We start from the raw sequence: 19,485 nt of genomic DNA, 5'->3' as shown, positions 1-19,485 counted from the left end.
TTGCCAAATTTGATGGAGTTTGGGTATTCTTGTCCTCTTAAGAACTTAAATATCCGAACCCGATTTCTACCGGATACAGACTCAAAAATTAAGGTATTTTAACAGGTATTTTAATTATAAACCTGAATGATGCAGATAAATATTTGGAATATTTCCATATATCTTATTATTTATTTTATAAATTATTTGATAATTATCTTAATGTTTTAGGGTTATATGGTTTTCTTATATATAGTCTTTTAGACTCTATGGTCGTATTGAGTTTATGATGATGATTTAATAAAAGAGGTTTTGATAAACCACTGAGAAGAGTATTCTCAAACCCTAAAGAGGTTTTTATAAACCACTGTGAAGAGTATTCACAACCCCTAAGAGCTTTTAATTAAGCACTGTGAAGAGTATTCACAAACCCTAGTTTCCGGATATTCTTGGAATAAACGGATCTAAATCTATCCCTAGAAGCTTCCGCTACATCAGTTGGTATCAGAGCCAATCGGTTCTATTATCTTGATCGCAGATCGCAGATGCATCTACAACCACAAACAGTTGAAATCTTGGAAAAGCTTAAACAACAACAACCACTAACTGAGATCTTGGAAAAGCTTAAACAAGATCTCAACAAGATTCATAAGAAGTTAGAACAAGATTTCTGCAAGGCATTAAATAAGTTCGATGAGGCATTAAAGAAAAGAGAAGCAGCACGAGCTCAAGATGTGCAATTGGATGATGATGAAGACGAGGAGAGCTTTATCGAAGATGATATATGTGTTGTCGACTCTGTCTATAAAGATGAAGTTTGTGCAAAATTCGGACGGGGCGAACTCTGTGTAAAGTCTGTGCAGAACGATTTTCGTGCAAAAATAGGGCGAAGTTGTATTGATGAAGATTTTGGGCAGAATCTTAATTATCTGTTATGTGCAAATTTTGTGCAAAAACGGATTTTTGAAGATTCAAGTTACAATTGGATTCGTGCAAAAATCGTGCGATACAAGCTATTGAAGATTCGAGGAAGAGTTTTTCTTGGAAAAAATTATGGATTCGAAGACTATGATCAAGATTCGAGGACGAATCTTCTCCAACCCGGAGAGAATGATGCAGATAAATATTTGGAATATTTTCATATATCTTATTATTTATTTTATAAATTATTTGATAATTATCTTAATGTTTTAGGGTTTTATGGTTTTCTTATATATAGTCTTTTAGACTCTATGGTTGTATTCAGTTTATGATGATTTAATAAAAAGAGTTTTCCAGAAGAGGTTTTGATAAACCAGTGAGAAGAATATTCTCAAACCCTAAAGAGGTTTTTATAAACCACTGTGAAGAGTATTCACAACCCCTAAGAGCTTTTAATTAAGCACTGTAAAGAGTATTCACAAACCCTAGTTTCCGGATATTCTTGGAATAAACGGATCTAGTTCTATCCCTAGAAGCTTCCGCTACATCACTGAACGACCCAAACACGAGAAGAACCGACCCAAGTCTGAACCGAGAATTTGCAAATACCTATTCGGTCCAAATGTTTAATATCCGTATGATCCGGACCCGAAAGGAATCAGTCTGAACCCGCACCGAATACCCAAATACCCAGATCTATCTACATCAATATCTATAAACATTATAATTTAGTTTCATGCAACAGACATATCGAATCTGAAACCTGTTGGCATTCTAAAATCCTCTCTTTAGCAGCTGACCACAAGATCCTAGATACCAAAATACATTTTCGAATAAAGAATATTAAGCGCTTTTAAATGAAAACTAGACCTTGACCCGCCCGACCGGCGGATACTTCTTTTATGTTTTTAGTTTTTTTTGTTTATATTAAATGATATATTTGTAATATTTAAACCTATATTTAGATTTAAAATTAATATTTGTAGTTGTAACAAAAATTAAAACTAAAAGTTTAACATAATATTTTGATATAAATTTTAATTTTCCTAACTAAAATAACATAGAGGGTGGTCATATTTTTTTCAATTCTAAAATCTTAGCATCCTTTAAAATAAATTTATAAATACATAAAATATATGAACATATTTGAAATTAAAATATTTTTTTTAAAGAAAAATAATTTTGCGTTGTTATTGTTTATTTCTATAGCTTGACCTGTGCTCGTATAATTATTTGCTTTTACTAAATTTTTTCTTTGTAAAATGATAATACATATATATATATATATATATATATATATATATATATATGTTATAAATTAATATGTACTACATAATTGTTGATATAACATTTAAAAACAATTTATTTATAACTTTGAATAATTATATTTTATGATTTAATCGTCTATTGTATCACAATGTATCATAGAAAAAGTCTAATATTTATAATTAATTGGACTTATATTATGAAAGCATCATACTAATAACTTATGAATAAAATATTTTATATTTTATTTATATGTTATATAACTTGATTTTCATGTGTGATTTTTTATTTTATTATTTCTTATTAAAAAGTATTAAAAATTAATATGTTAATACAAAATCTATTATGAAATCTATTTTGGTTAAAATTCGATTAAATAAATCTATTATTTAAATTATGAAAAACATTAAATACTTAAATATACTTCCTCCGTTTCAAATTATATGTCGTTCTAGAGGAAATTTTTTGTTTCAAAATAAGTGACGTTTTCGGTTTTCAATGCAATATTTATTGACAATATTTTCTTTTCTATTTTTCTATTGGTTGATATATGGTTAGGTGTATGAATAATAGTGTTTTTATTTTGGAAATATGTAAAATTAAATATTTTCTTAGTCTGTGTGCATAAGGTTAGAACGATAAGTAATATGAAACGTAGAGAGTTTTATTTAAATAAAGAAAAACAAAACCTCCTTAAATTAGCTTCATTTAATATTTTAGTAGTGTGCAATTGTAAATAAAATGAAAAATTCAGGGCTAATTCAATTTTGTATTTTTATTTTAATAATATAGATACATCTTCCCATTTTAAGTTTTAAAATTAACTAGATTTTGACCCGCCATTTAAAGGGCGGGTATATGTTTTGTTTTATTTTTTTTTTAAATGATTTAATTTAATTTGTGTGTGTTTTATAATTATATTAGTGTTTAATATTAATTTAATTTAATATATTTTTGGTGACTATATTCAATATGTCAAGTTGCATAATTATACACTTGTACCATATGCATTTCAGAAACCATTTTAAAACTTTATTCCTAAAGTTTGTAACATATTATATTTACTTAGTAGTTACCTAACATAATTTAGTCAAGAATATTTATATCCCAATCGTCCCAAAAATAAAAATCTCATACTTTATTAGACATGATCTATATACTCGAACAGTTCTTAAATTATTATATGTGAAAACTAATATCAAACTCAACCCGCAACTAAAACCGAATAATTTTTTTGAAAAATGTTTAAAGAAATATTGTTTAACATATTCTGTTATATATATATATATATATATATATATATATATATATATAATATATATAGTTGGGTTAAAATGGTCTTCACTAACTTTAAGTAGAATTACATTTAATAAATATTTTTTATTCGAATAACCTATTTAAAACCCGTTAAACTAAATGAGTTTATATGAATATTTAGTTCTATTAAAAATTCACTTAAACCGGTTAAACTCCGTCAATCATAAAATTAAATTTTAATAGTAACCCGCTTCCACCTTTAATTAATATTAATATTAGTTAACTTTTAAAGTTTCATAAGAAATATAATATCCTATGTACATCACGTCGTTTATTTTCTAAAAATTGTATCATGGAAATGGTACTTCGTTTATTTTCCAAATCACAGACCTGTCTGATAAATTCAAAACTTTATTTGAAAGAAAAAAGTAACTATTTTTGATAGGAACAGTTATAACGTGGATTTTAATAACTTTTAGAAGGTGGTTATCTAAGGTGGTTATATGATATTTAGATAAATCATTTAAATACATTTATAAAATATGTTGGACCCAATTAATATCAATTGGACATGTTGAAGAATTAATAGTATTGAATAAATCTATTTTTTTCAATTTCAAAAAAACATACAAAATCTATTATGAAATCTATTTTGGTTAAAATTCGATTAAATAAATCTATTATTTAAATTATGAAAAACATTAAATACTTAAATATACTTCCTCCGTTTCAAATTATATGTCGTTCTAGAGGAAATTTTTTGTTTCAAAATAAGTGACGTTTTCGGTTTTCAATGCAATATTTATTGACAATATTTTCTTTTCTATTTTTCTATTGGTTGATATATGGTTAGGTGTATGAATAATAGTGTTTTTATTTTGGAAATATGTAAAATTAAATATTTTCTTAGTCTGTGTGCATAAGGTTAGAACGATAAGTAATATGAAACGTAGAGAGTATTATTTAAATAAAGAAAAACAAAACCTCCTTAAATTTAGCTTCATTTAATATTTTAGTAGTATGCAATTGTAAATAAAATGAAAAATTCAGGGCTAATTCAATTTTGTATTTTTATTTTAATAATATAGATACATCTCCCCATTTTAAGTTTTAAATTAATTGCATGTCTCTAGATTATGCAAGTCTTTAAAACCCCGTCAGAATGTGAATTGCACAAAATAAATATCCTCTTCTTCTCTTTCATATTAATCACAATCCTCACTCGAAAAAAATACTAAATATGAATTCTACACCAGTTTCCCGAGACGAAGATGAAGAAGATATATTACTTGCCATGCAATTAATCGTTCTACGCATCGTCCCCTACGCTTTAAAAACTGCCATAGAACTGAATTTGTTGGAGATTATAGCCAAGGCCGGACCTTTGGGAACTCATCTCTCACCTTTGGATTTAGCTTCCAAAGCCGCTGCACAAAATCCAGACGCTCCCATGATGATTGATCGACTACTACGTCTCCTTTCCGCTTATTCGGTATGTACTTGTAAGTTGGTGAAGGACGAAGAAGGAAGGGACCTTAGAGTTTACGGACTAGTAAAAGCCGGAAGGAAACTTATTAAAGATGAAGATGGATTTTCTCTGGCATCTACTGTGCGTTTTTCCAACCCCAAATTCGAAGGCGATACGTGGTATGAGTAGTATATTAAATAAAACTCTTATACAGTATATGTTTTACCTTTGTGCCACGGAGACGGTTTACATAATTTCTTTTGAAGAAAGCACAAACCACCATGGATTTATAGAGACTAATCTCATTAAAAAGGGGTTTTAAGCCACGTAGTGTTATAATAGAAGGGTTATGACATCTTGCAAAATTAAAACCTTATATTGTAATAAGTTAAGAATTATAACAGCTAACAAAAAATGTCCAGACTTAAAAATTTATAGATATTTAAATGTTTAATGTGGATAGTAAAATTAAATTTTCAATCTAAAATAAACCAAAAGTAAAATTTTATTAATAAATTATCGATAATAGAAATAAATTAATACCAAATCAAATTAATTAATTTTGGTTCTTTATACCATAATTAACTTCATTTTTAAGTAAAAACTATAAAATAATAAGTAAATACTCCCTCTGTTTCATTATAAGTGTCGTTTTAGATTTGTGCACACGGATTAAGAAATCATTTAATTTTGCATATTTTCAATATAAAAACATCATTACCGATACAATTCAACCAATAGAAAAATAGAATGGAGAATAAAGTTAATAAATTTTGCATTGAAACTCTAAAACGACACTTATTTTGCAACGAAAAAAATTCTCTAAAACGACACTTAATATAAAACGGAGGGAGTATTATTTATTGGTTTAACCATTTGTGCAATCGGTAATTTCATTTCAGATTTTAGTAAATTATTGCAAATTTTATTAGGTTTTAAATATTAATTTAACTGCGGATCCATATTAGATTTCGAAATACTATTTATATAAGAGTACGCTTCTCTCTTCTTTCTCATGTCTTGCTATTATTTTTAATATTTTTATGTCAAGAAACTTTAATCAGAAAATAGGGAATAAACACCGGTTAGTCGAGTTTTTGTACCTACGTCCTCATTATTTTGTTTATCTTGGTAAATGAGGAAGTCAACGCTGTTTTTTGTGGAACTTTCCTTTTATATGTAAAATATTTTATTTTACTTTTCTACTTTTTAACATAAATAGTAAAAGTAATATATGAAAAATTTATTCAACCTACTTTTGTTGAAAATAAACAAATTCATGAAGCTGAAAAAAAGAACTAGAGACGTTTTTTTTTTGATAAAAAAACTAGAGACGTTAATATATTATTTAAAAATATTGGAGAATTTTCAAAAATATCATTTTCAAAATACCATTATTCATCTTTACCACCACTAAAAACATATTTTCAAAAATACCTTATTTATTAAAATGGTAAAGACTTTTATATCTTTGTTTTTATATGCTTTTCAAAATTCTAATCCCAAATTATAAATCCTAAACCTCCAATTCTAAACCCTAAACCCAAAATCTTCAACTCTAAACCCTAAACCCTAAACTATATACCCTAAATTCAATATCCTAAACCCTAAACCCTAAAGTCTAAACTATAAACCCTAAATCCTCAACTCTAAACCCTAAATTATTTATCTTAAACCCTAAAACATCAAATCTAAACCCTAAATCCTAAACTTTCAAATCTAAATACTTCGTTAAAAGTAGTAGTAAAAGTGATTAATGTAAACATGAAAAATGGTACTATGAAAATGGCATATTTTGCAATTTCTCATAAACTACACATAACTTGTTTAGTTACCAAAGTTGTTGATTCGATTTAAAGTATATGTTTCTATAGTATTTTATAAAACTTAATTTCAGATAAAAGTTTATAATATCAATATGCATACAAATATACAGTTGAAATGATTAAGTAGACACTTTTTCCTTCATTAAGTCACATGTTATAACTAGGCAAAGAGTTCTGCATATCTTCTATCGAACTTAGTTGCCAGTGTCATGTTGTTCCCGACTATTCTGTTCGGCATTGAAGTGGTTAAAGATGCCCACACTGTGACATTCTCTTCTCACCAAACGTATTATAAAAAATCTGGTAAATTTAGTAATTTTCTTTGTTACTTGGCAAGAAAAGCTCTCAACTCACGTCGTCAATACTGGAGGGTGGAGCACGGCCCTACGAGAGAGTATGTGGGGATTTGATCTTTATGGATATGGAGAAGAATAATAATATACAGTCTGAGTTCAACGATGCAATGCTTAACCACACATCAGTAGTAATGAAGAAGATACTAAAGACTTACAACGGGTTCAATAGTCTTAGTGGTGGCGTTTTGGTAGATGTTGGAGGTGGCTTAGGCGCAAATCTTGCTTTAATTCTCTCCAGGCTCCCACAACTCAAAGGTGTTAACTTTGACTTGCCTCATGTCGTTTCAGAAGCTCCCAAAATCAAAGGTAACTATTTTCCCTAATTTAGTTATTTATTACTTCCTCCATTTCAAAATAATGAATGTTTTATAGTTTTCACATATATATATTAATAAGACAAATGAAATTTAAACTATAAATATATAATTTATTAAATTTTAACTATAGTATGTTATTTTTTGATTATCTATTTTCTATTATTCCACACGAATAAAAATTTAATAAATACAATCATTTTCAAAAAAAATTACAATTAACCATTATTAGTTTATAAAATACATTTAAAATACAAAATGTATGTATATTTTTGAAATATTTGTTTTTCTGAATCACAAATTTTAGTGAAACGGTGTGAATATTAAACTCATTGTTACAATAGCGATAATTTAATGACAAATGTGTATTAACTTTTTTGTTAAGAAACATAAACTAAAAGAGAAAAACAAATTATGTAAATCATTTGGTAAATAAAAATAAACAACGCATTTTAATTGTTCAAAAATTATCAGTTTTAAAACGACTTTTAAAAATAAACTAAAATAAATACCATAAAGAAAAATTTGACTAGATAATTTGAAGTAAATGTATTTACATAGTAATTTCACAACCAATTAAACAACAATTTACCGCCTTTTTTAATTCTCAAAACGTTCACTGGAACTAAAGAAGGCTATATGTTGAATCCCCATGCATGATGACAAAGTCAACTATTGGCAGGTGTGGAACACGTTGGTGGTAACATGTTTGATAAAATTCCACAGGGTCAAGCCATATTCATGAAGGTAAAACCTACCTGTTTCACAACAATTACGTATTAAGCTCTTCATTTAAAAAAATCAAAAAGAAAAAAACAAGGAATAATGTATCTTGGGCCTGGGCGTTCAATTTTCGATTCGGTTCCAGTTCGGTTCTTTCGATTTTCAATTTTTCGGTTCTAGAGGTATAGAAACCGTTCCGTTATCTATTGAATTTGGTTCGGATCCGGTTTGGTTCTTTTTCGGTCGGTTCCAGTAACAATTACAAGAACCGACTAATATCGATAAATTTGTGGTTCTAATTTGGTTACTGATTTGTTGCGGTCTTTTCGGTTAATTTTGGATTGATTGGGCTAAAAAACATATTTTAGACGTTTTTCGGATATAAATCATATAATTCTGATAAATTTTAATATTTTTGATAAAATCTATTCAATTAGTTCAGTTTTTAGGATAATTTGGATAATTCATAATACAATAGATAAAAGTAGTATGTTTAGAATATTTGGTATTTTTAATACTGAATATAATTAATATTTTTAGATATATAAATTGTATTTCTTATATTCGGATACCTATTCGGTTCTTGATTTGGTTCCAGTTCGGTTTTAGTTTTTCAGTTATAGAAATATAAGAACCGTTCGGTTATTTTGAACTCTTGTTCGGTTTCGAATTCAGTTTTTTGGTTCGGTTCCATTTCGATTTTCGGTTCGATTCCGTTTCGATTTTGATTTGGTTCCGTCTCGATTTTTGTTTCTCGGTTTTTATGCCCGTGCCTAATTGGATCTATTAATGAGAAATATAATCAAAGTATTTTTATTTTGCATGAAGTGGATACTTCACGATTGGAACGATGACCAATGTGTGGAGATATTAAAAAACTGTAAGCAAGCATTACCAAAAAATGGCAAAGTCATTATAGTTGAATATATAATACCGCGAGAAATATCGGATATCGATCTAGGAACCAAAAATTCACTGTGCTACGACGTGGGAATAATGTGTGTAACACAAGGAGGCAAAGAGAGAACCAAAGAAGAGTTCGAGGTTTTGGCTATGCAAGCAGGTTTTAACCTCCCAAATATCATTTACGGCGCTTACTCTTTTTGGATCATTGAATTATATGCAGATTGAAATGGAATTTCTATTTGAAAGATACTCGCAATTTTCAAGCTAGATAAATGAAATTATTAAGTATGAAATTAAGATTATTGTATTTTCTTCCTTAATGTGGTTGTACGTGGTTGGGTGTGTGTTCCTTGAATATTTATATATATATTTGAATATGATTATTAAGTTGCAGTTATAATTTTTTTTCCTTTTTCTTAAAGTTGCTGTCAGACTGACTACTTTAGTAAAGAAAAGAAATCTCTGGTCTCATATTCTCATTAACCAAAACATATGTTAAAAGGTGGATAATATTCTTTAGACTCGAAGCTTTGGTAGGTTGCAAGCGACTTCAACCAAATTGCTCACACCTCAGAACACTCATCCATTCTGATCAACACCCTGACAGTAGTGGATATGATCGTCTTCACGGATTATCTCTCTCAACCGGAGTTGTTTTGTTATAAAGATCTCCTCACAGCAAAGAAGTTAGAATTGTCCGTTTGTAAACCATATCTTTCACCTAACGCCGCAGATAATTTCCTCTCAAACATCTTCTCAAACCAATTTACGTGCCTTCTTGATCATGCCACTCCCTTACCTCTTCCTAGTTCCACACCATTCAAATTTTGTAACTACCTAACAAACCACCACCTCTTCTTAACCACTGTGAGCTTTTTTTTTTTAGATTCAAACAAAAAAAAAATCTTCCATCTGTCTAAACACTGCTGGAAATAGAAAACCATCAAAAACTCGCTTCAAAAGCTAAATAGTGAGAACTTCTCTAAAATTCAAGAGAATGATTTTAGCTAATGGATCACTTAAAGATGTACATATTAAGGCCCTTAAAAAACCTTCAGAAGTACTTTATCAAGAGGAAGAAAACCATCATGAGAAATGGATTTTCCTGTGTAAAATTGAAAAAGATTATTTTAGACAAACTATTAAATTAATTGGCTCAAAGAACGAGACTTTAACACTGCTTACTTTCATAAAGTAGTAGTCATTAAAGCTGCTTACAACTCAGTCAGATCCTTCCTCTTGACCACTAGAGAATTAATCTATGACCCAATAGCAATGGCCACTCTGGAAGTTGAGAACTTGAAAGGACTTCTAGCACCATTAATTCTGACTTTTGCTCATGCTTCTCCTCTTTGGTTCTAGTCAATGATTTCAAATCGCTGCTCATCTTCTCAGCTTCAAGATTTGGCTTCTCTATTTTCAACATCTTCAAGATACTCTGAAGCTTAAACCTAACAAGTCTCCAGGTCCTGATGAACTAACCTCGAGTTTCTACAAGGCAGCGTGTGAATTTGTAGGCTTTGAAGTTGTTTCCTCGATCCAGCAGTTCTTTATTTCATCGTTCCATCTGAGCTCGCGTAATGCCACTATTCATTCTCTAGTCTATTTAGCATATTTACAGGTTCATGAGTGTTTGGGAAAAAGTGGTGATTTTAGTGCATTTTGGAGATAAAATGAGAAGAAGCCAGTAGCTGATCATCGAACCAGTCTGAAAGTCGAAATTCAGGTCAATAATCGATCAACACACATCATGTGTCATCGATCGACAGCGAAGTCAGGATCAAGATCAAGAATGTGCAAAGTCAGGGTTTGATAAGTTGGTGCAAAGTCAGGGAGTTCTTGTCAACAAAAGACCAAAAAAACTCATCAAGAAAAGAAATGTACATGTTGGCGCCAAAGGAGCTCGGTTTGAATTCAAACAAGATCACATGTTGTCTAAGCCAAAGAGCTGTTGGGTCAGGTCACTTTCAAACCATTCTGGACGTGCCATTCTCTCTTTCCAGCCAGTCTGACCTTCTGATTTCCCCATAATAATATTGTTTATTTATTCCCTAAGATATGCTTTGTTTATTATCTTGTTTGTCTTGTTGTAAGGGCTTTAAAGCCACCCCCATTTTAACTATTTCGAAATTAAGCTGAGAGGGGAGTTCCCCTTTCTTCTTCACCATTCTCAAGTCTCTTATACTCTCTCTAATCTCTGGTTACAATAATCTCACTCATCCTCTCTCAAATCTCACTTAATCTCTCCTATTCTCCATTGCAGTCTCTTTGATTCTCACTTACTCTCTTCATTCTATTCTCACACTTAAGGCTTCATTGTTGGGATTTGCTACTTTGTAAAAGGGAGAAAGCCTCATCTCTCTCTCCATAGAAAAGATTACCCTGAAACCTCTTCATATTTCTTTGATAATTGCAGTGATGTATTATTCAGTTTTATTGTGTATTCTTATCCCATGACTGAGTAGTCGGATTGTTAGCTTAGGGTGTTAGATCATGAGCTAAACATAGATAGGTTAAGATTGTAGTTGTCTTCATTCATTGCATCACTTACTGCTTACGCTAAGCTAACCGTTTAGTGTATGAATCTCAGCTTAATTTATTCATCAAAAGTGTTATAGTTTGCTAGACATTGAATGAATGAGTATTGCATCCCTAGCCAGCAAAAATAGATGTTAGGGTGTATTGTGAACAATTCGGACTTCAAATTAATGTGCGTCTCAGTCCAAACGAAAGTTTAGGTATTGAAATCGATTGACAAAAGGTGAAGCTCCACGACAGTGGGCTGATCTACTTGAAGTGTTCCGAGTTGTAGACTGGTCCTTAATCTGAATCGGAATAATTGTTTGGAATGCATAGATGAATGGCAGTTTCTGGATATATAGATAGATAGATGGATAGATAGGTCACACTGAGGTTGCGGAATGACCTCAGATTCACCACTTTCTTGCTCTGGATATGACACACCAGTAAGCAGGATGGTTTCTGATTTGCTTTGGGTTTACACACCTCAACAATCAGGATGTTCATAAGAACAATGGAATCATCAAATAGAAAGGAAATTGATTTTTATAAACTGATGATTGATTTGAAATGAAACTGAAACATATTTTAAAAAGAAAAGACAACAAGTGTTGCATGTTCAGCATATAAATCATAAAGTCACACAAAGACATAACTAAACTAGCTATTGTAGGAGGCAACTGAGTAAATGAAGGTGGTTGGGGTAGTGGTGGTTTGGCCAAGTAGCTCTTATTCACTTTCTTTGTTCTTAACAAGGCAATCAATCTTCTCAATCACCTTCTTGGACCTTGATCTCGTAATGGGCCCAATAGATATGGCAGATGGATCTTCTTTCAGGACATTGGAATAATGCATCCACTCAAGTTCATCCAAAGAGTTTCATGCACGGGGTTGCATCCACTCAGATTCATCCACAGGTTCTTCCAAGGTTAACTCGTCCATGGTTGTTTCCTTGGTTGGTTCGACCAGGATTGCATCACACAATCTCACCGGTAACACTGTACTACGAAATCAATCCTGATCTTAACAATTGTCTAGGTAACCCCTAAAGAAACGATCTATCAAGTAAGAGTAATTCCTTTGTAGATCAAGAAGATCTTCAATGATTGCTTCTGCTGCATTTCGTTTATCCTCCCTCCTTGTGAAGCTTGATCAAGTCCTTCAGACGTTCTAGCCGAGAACTGATATCAATTCTAGAAGAAATTTCTCTCTCTCTCTCTCTCTCTCTCTCTCTCTCTCTCTCTCTCTCTCTCTCTCTCTCTCTCTCTCTCTCTCTCTCTCTCTCTCTCATGAGCTGATAATAAACCAACAAATTTTTAATAGTTTTGGTATTGATATGATTTATTTATATATATACTTCGTATTTTATTTTATATCTTATTTAGTTATAACACTTCTAATTTTGATTAATTAAAAATCAGAAATCATAAAAGAGAAAATACTATTGTGCTATATTTAAATCATATTATAAATAAAATAGTGCTAAAAGAAAGGGCCTATCTATTAAATAATATTTGGCCAGATTTTCGCTTTGTGTTCACTTAATTTAAAAGATAGTTCACTTGCTTTAAGAAATGAGTCTGTTGTAAACTAGAAGGAAATAATAGTTGTGTTTATTCATTAGCATAAGGGGTTTCTTATATAGGAGATTACACAGTCATAGTAATATGGAAATAGTATATAATCCTAATCCTAAAGTAAAATGGAAAACAACTACAAGTAGATAATGGAAAGACTAAACCGCCTATGACTTTGGCGATTAGGCTGAACGGGCCGGTTCTGGTCGGGCCTGGTTATGGGTTGTCAACCATATGATTTATAACACTCTCCCTTAGACACCATAACCATTCAGGGTTTGTAATATGCTTAATATTGTCTCATTAAAACCTTACCAGGAAAACCCAGTGGGGCGAAACCATGGTGAAGGAAAAAGAGTACAACACATATTATGTAACGACCCTAATTTTTATCTTTTGGGCTTTGTGGCCTTTATTAAAAATTAAGTCTAATTCTCTATTTTAACTTTGTCCCACATTGGAAATTTGAACTTCATAACTCACTTCCCTTCTCCTATATAATAGACTCCTCTTCTTCTCTTTATTCTCATCAAGTCAAAGTATTTATTTGCGTGTGACAAGTGGTTGTTAAATTATTCAACGACCAGTCACTAGTCAATTTTTCCGGTGAGATTTCCGGCGAGCTTCCGGCGGGATTTTTGGGCGAGCTTCCGGTGGAATTTCTGGGCGAGCTTTCGGTGGGTTTTTCTAGTAAGTATGCCGCTTTCATATTTCTAGTTATAAAAATCCATTTAGGGAAGTTTCTATTTTAGGAAAGTTTCTATTTTAGGAAAGTTTCTATTTCGGGAAACTTTATTCATGAGACTCTGAGCCTAAGTCGTTAATCCTCGTGTTGCAGTTGATCTCAGTTGACCATCTTCCGTTGTTCTTTCCGGCCAGTTGCTAAGGTGAGGGCTATTCCGTTAAATCCTGAGCTAGTTTAGTACTATTATTATTGAAAGTCTAGTTTCGAAACATGATCCGTCTTTGTGAATCGAGTATGTTTGAAAGTCTTGGTTGCTTATTATTATTTTGATTGTTAAACTGGAAATAGGATAATAGAGGATTCAACGATTGTGTGAAATGATTGATGTTAAAGACTGTTATATATATGTATATGTGTAGTTATATAGTAAGGACTATGTGGTGAGTGCGGGGGCCCAGAGTGATTTGGGCTAGCGACGCATATGAGTACGGGGGCCCAGAGAAATCTGAGCTAGCGACGTATAGAGTGCGGGGGCACAGAGACATCTGAGCTAGCGACGCATGGTGGATGAGTACGGGGGCCCAGAGACGTCTGAGCTAGCGACGTATATTGTGTGGTGCGGGGTGCAGAGACGTTTGCATATCGACGCATATTGGTGGAGTGCGGGGGTCCAGAGATGTCTGGACTATCGACGCATATTATGATATCGTATATCCGTATGAGGAGAACGCAGGGTGTGTGGACTAGCTATGTACCATCAGCGTATTGTTTGTTTTGTGTGATGTGCTAGGCATCTTGTCTGTTCATGCTAGAGCTATTCCTACATAGTCGTAGTGCTATGTACTGAGTCTGTGGTTTGCGGGTTAGCATCCCATACCTCACTGAGTGACTCCCCTGTTGCTCATCCCTCTTTCTTTTCTCTTTCAGGTGAGCCTGGCAGACATAAGTGATTGATATTGGATTGGTGCTTTTGGGCGTTTTCTTTATTTCTATTCCAGATTTCCGGTTTTCTGCTTTACCGAGATTTTGAGATTTATTATACTATTTGGATTTAATATTATTTATTGGATTTATGGAGATTTGAGATTACTTATGTGGAGTAATAAATGGAGATTTCAGGATTATTTCTTTATTTATTATTATTTATTATTATTATATATTTTGGAAAATCGGGGTATTACAATTTGGTATCAGAGCGGGGTTCCGTCCCGGCTCTGACCCGGGACGGCGATTTATGGGACTCGGATTTCAATGATTTTTTAATGTTTTGGGGTTGGGAGTTCTTGAAAAAAAATGCGCCCTTCTGCCGAGCATCATTCGGTTAGTCGTTAGAGATTCTGATTTTCTTTTCTTCTGCAGGTGAAGACCAAGTTTCTTTCGTTTCCATCGTAAATTACCTTGTATCTTTCTTTCTTCGAAGATGTGGATGTCATTTCTTCGTCTCTTCGAATTCGGGACGAATTCTGATTAAGTGGGGGAGAATTGTAACGACCCTAATTTTTATCTTTGGGCTTTGTGGCCTTTATTAAAAATTAAGTCTAATTCTCTATTTTAACTTTGTCCCACATTGGAAATTTGAACTTCATAACTCACTTCCCTTCTTCTATATAATAGACTCATCTTCTTCTCTTTATTCTCATCAAGTCAAAGTATTTATTTGCGTGTGACAAGTGGTTGTTAAATTATTCAACGACCAGTCACTAGTCAATTTTCCGGTGAGATTTCCGCCGAGCTTCCGGCGGGATTTTTGGGCGAGCTTCCGGTGGAATTTCTGGGCGAGCTTTCGGTGGGTTTTTCTAGTAAGTATGCCGCTTTCATATTTCTAGTTATAAAAATCCATTTAGGGAAGTTTCTATTTTAGGAAAGTTTCTATTTTAGGAAAGTTTCTATTTCGGGAAACTTTATTCATGAGACTCTGAGCCTAAGTCGTTAATCCTCGTGTTGCAGTTGATCTCAGTTGACCATCTTCCGTTGTTCTTTCCGGCCAGTTGCTAAGGTGAGGGCTATTCCGTTAAATCCTGAGCTAGTTTAGTACTATTATTATTGAAAGTCTAGTTTCGAAACATGATCCGTCTTTGTGAATCGAGTATGTTTGAAAGTCTTGGTTGCTTATTATTATTTTGATTGTTAAACTGGAAATAGGATAATAGAGGATTCAACGATTGTGTGAAATGATTGATGTTAAAGACTGTTATATATATGTATATGTGTAGTTATATAGTAAGGACTATGTGGTGAGTGCGGGGGCCCAGAGTGATTTGGGCTAGCGACGCATATGAGTACGGGGGCCCAGAGAAATCTGAGCTAGCGACGTATAGAGTGCGGGGGCACAAAGACATCTGAGCTAGCGACGCATAGTGGATGAGTACGGGGGCCCAGAGACGTCTGAGCTAGCGACGTATATTGTGTGGTGCGGGGTGCAGAGACGTTTGCATATCGACGCATATTGGTGGAGTGCGGGGGTCCAGAGATGTCTGGACTATCGACGCATATTATGATATCGTATATCCGTATGAGGAGAACGCAGGGTGTGTGGACTAGCTATGTACCATCAGCGTATTGTTTGTTTTGTGTGATGTGCTAGGCATCTTGTCTGTTCATGCTAGAGCTATTCCTACATAGTCGTAGTGCTATGTACTGAGTCTGTGGTTTGCGGGTTAGCATCCCATACCTCACTGAGTGACTCCCCTGTTGCTCATCCCTCTTTCTTTTCTCTTTCAGGTGAGCCTGGCAGACAGGAGTGATTGATATTGAATTGGTGCTTTTGGGCGTTTTCTTTATTTCTATTCCAGATTTCCGGTTTTCTGCTTTACCGAGATTTTGAGATTTATTATACTATTTGGATTTAATATTATTTATTGGATTTATGGAGATTTGAGATTACTTATGTGGAGTAATAAATGGAGAATTCAGGATTATTTCTTTATTTATTATTATTTATTATTATATATATTTTGGAAAATCGGGGTATTACAATTTTAGGAAAGTTACTATTTTAGAAAAGTTTCTTATGTAACAACCTGTCCAGCGGAACCACCCGTCCGTAGACACAAGCTCACAGCGCTGCAGCGCACCGACCCTAACCCCTCTATTATGAGATCTCACTATCTCCATAATTAGGTTGTTGGTGAGACTCGAACCCAGGTCCTCACCCTTTAACAGCATTCCCACAGGACAAGCTGTCACCATTGATCTGCAGGTCAATTGGTGACAGCTTGTCCTGTGGGAATGCTGTTAAAGGGTGAGGACCTGGGTTCGAGTCTCACCAACAACCTAATTATGGAGATAGTGAGATCTCATAATAGAGGGGTTGGGGTCGGTGCGCTGCAGCGCTGTGAGCTTGTGTCTACGGACGGGTGGTTCCACGGGACAGGTTGTTACATAAAAGTGCAGGTCAATTGGTGACAGCTTGTCCTGTGGGATGCTGTTAAAGGGTGAGGACCTGGGTTCGAGTCTCACCAACAACCTAATTATGGAGATAGTGAGATCTCATAATAGAGGGTTGGGGTCGGTGCGCTGCAGCGCTGTGAGCCTGGGGTCAATGGGCAGGTGTTCCACGGGACAGGTTGTTACATAAAAAGTCGACTTTTTATTGTGACAACCCGTCCCGTAGAACCACCTGCCCATAGACCCAAGTTCACAGCGCTGCAGCGCACCGACCCCAACCCCTCTATTATGAGATCTCACTATCTCCATAATTAGGTTGTTGGTGAAGTTCGAACCCCCGACCTCACCCTTTAACAACTCTTCCACAGGACAAGCTGTCACCAATTGACCTGCAGCTCAATTGGTGACAGCTTCTCCTGTGGGAGAGTTGTTAAAGGGTGAGGTCGGGGGTTCGAACTTCACCAACAACCTAATTATGGAGATAGTGAGATCTCATAATAGAGGGGTTGGGGTCGGTGCGCTGCAGCGCTGTGAACTTGGGTCTATGGGCAGGTGGTTCCACGGGACGGGTTGTCACATATTACTCCCCCTGTTGAATACATCACTGAAGGTCTTTCAGTCGACGCATCCCAATCTGATGTATGAGCTTCTTGAACGTTGAGGTCGGTAGTGACTTAGTGAACAGGTCGGCTGAGTTGTCGCTGGAACGTACTTGAACTACTTGGACCTATCCAGCTTTCTGCAACTCGTGAGTGAAGCAGAACTTGGGTAAGATGTGCTTCGTTCTGTCTCCTTTGATGTAGCCGTCCTTGAGCTGTAGCAATGCATGCTGCATTGTCCTCATACATCACGGTTGGTGGGTCGTTGCTCTTGGTCATCCCACAATCAATTCGTATGTGGTTGGTCATGGACCGTAACCACACACACTCGCGGCTGGCCTCGTGAATGGCTAAAATCTCCAAATGATTGGATGATGTATCCGCGATCGTCTGCTTCATGGAACACCATGATATGGCCGTACCTCCATGTGTAAAGATATAACCGGTCTGTGATCGAGCATTTTGTGGATCTGATAGATAACATGCATCAGCAAAACCAACTAAACCTTCTTTGTTATGGTTAATATAAAATTTACCCAAGTGTCTTTGGGTCGGACAAGAGCTAAACCTAGATAGTAGGTTCACGGCAAAGCATATATCAGGCCGTGTGTGACTTGCCAATTACATTAAAGCTCCTATGGCACTTAGATATGGCACTTCGGGACCAAGGACATCTTCATCGTCCATCTTAGGACGAGATGGATCAGTGTCCAGGCCGAGGTATCTCACGACCATGGGGCTGGATAAAGGGTGAGACTCGGCCATGTTAAATGTCTTGAGTACTTTTTCTGTATATGCCATTTGATGCCCAAGGATTCCATCATTTATGTACTCAAGTTGTAATCCCAAACAGAACTTTGTTTGTCCCAAATTTTTCATTTCAATATCTTTCTTTAGATAATCGTTTGGGAAGTCTCTCCAGAAGTTCCTAGGATATTTTAGATCATTAACATACACTTGTATACTTTAGTTATCGAGAACCTGTTGCATTTGACAACTCAATACCCTCTGGGACTTTCATGTATATCTCATTATCCAGTGGACCATACAAGTAGGCGGTTTTCTACATCCTTTAACCGCAAGTCTATTTTCTTCTCTTATGGCCAGACTTATTAGGAATCTAAATGTTTGTTGCATCCACCACATGGGAGTATGTCTCCTCATAACTGATTCCTGGTCTTTGTGAGAATCCTTGTGCATATGGCCGTGCCTTATATCTTGCTATCTCGCCATGTTTCATTTCTTTCACAAAGACTCATTTTTGTCCAAATGGTTTCACATCTAGAGGTGTCCGAACTATGGGACCAAAACCTCTCCTTTCTTAATGAACTTAACTCCACGTCCCCTTTCCATTTGATCTAATCTGATTTGTTTAGTGCACTCATATATGGACGTGGGTTCATGATCCTCATTCATTTCATAATCTCAAGTGCTACATTTGCATGCAAATATATCATCAATGTCGACATTCTTTCTCTTGTTCCATCGTGTCCCGGACATGACATAAATTATTGAGGTTTCATATGACCTTCAGTACCCTGAGGCTTGGCGTCCCAAGCCTCATTGTTAGGCATCTTAAGTACAACCATGTTTATGGTTTCCTCATCCACGACCGTGGCTTTTAAGTTTGTCCATCTTAGGATTGATCATGTCTAGGATTCCCTGGTCCACGGATTCATTAGCACCTTTCCTTAATATATG

General features: G+C 34.2%; 1 protein-coding gene across 1 annotated transcript; it reads left to right on the top strand.

The window, feature by feature from the left end:
* Window positions 1-4,624: 4,624 nt before the first annotated feature.
* On the top strand, window positions 4,625-9,270 carry LOC108820175 (caffeic acid 3-O-methyltransferase-like). The gene is made up of 4 exons (XM_056991992.1): window positions 4,625-5,070; window positions 7,060-7,379; window positions 8,070-8,134; window positions 8,939-9,270. Exons 1-4 carry the CDS (start codon window positions 4,664-4,666, stop codon window positions 9,239-9,241), a joined length of 1,095 nt encoding a protein of 364 aa, XP_056847972.1. The 5' UTR covers window positions 4,625-4,663; the 3' UTR covers window positions 9,242-9,270.
* Window positions 9,271-19,485: the final 10,215 nt, after the last annotated feature.

Source organism: Raphanus sativus, chromosome 8, assembly GCF_000801105.2.
Source record: "Raphanus sativus cultivar WK10039 chromosome 8, ASM80110v3, whole genome shotgun sequence".
Classification (NCBI taxonomy): domain Eukaryota; kingdom Viridiplantae; phylum Streptophyta; class Magnoliopsida; order Brassicales; family Brassicaceae; genus Raphanus; species Raphanus sativus.
This window is presented reverse-complemented; position numbering and strand designations above follow the sequence as displayed.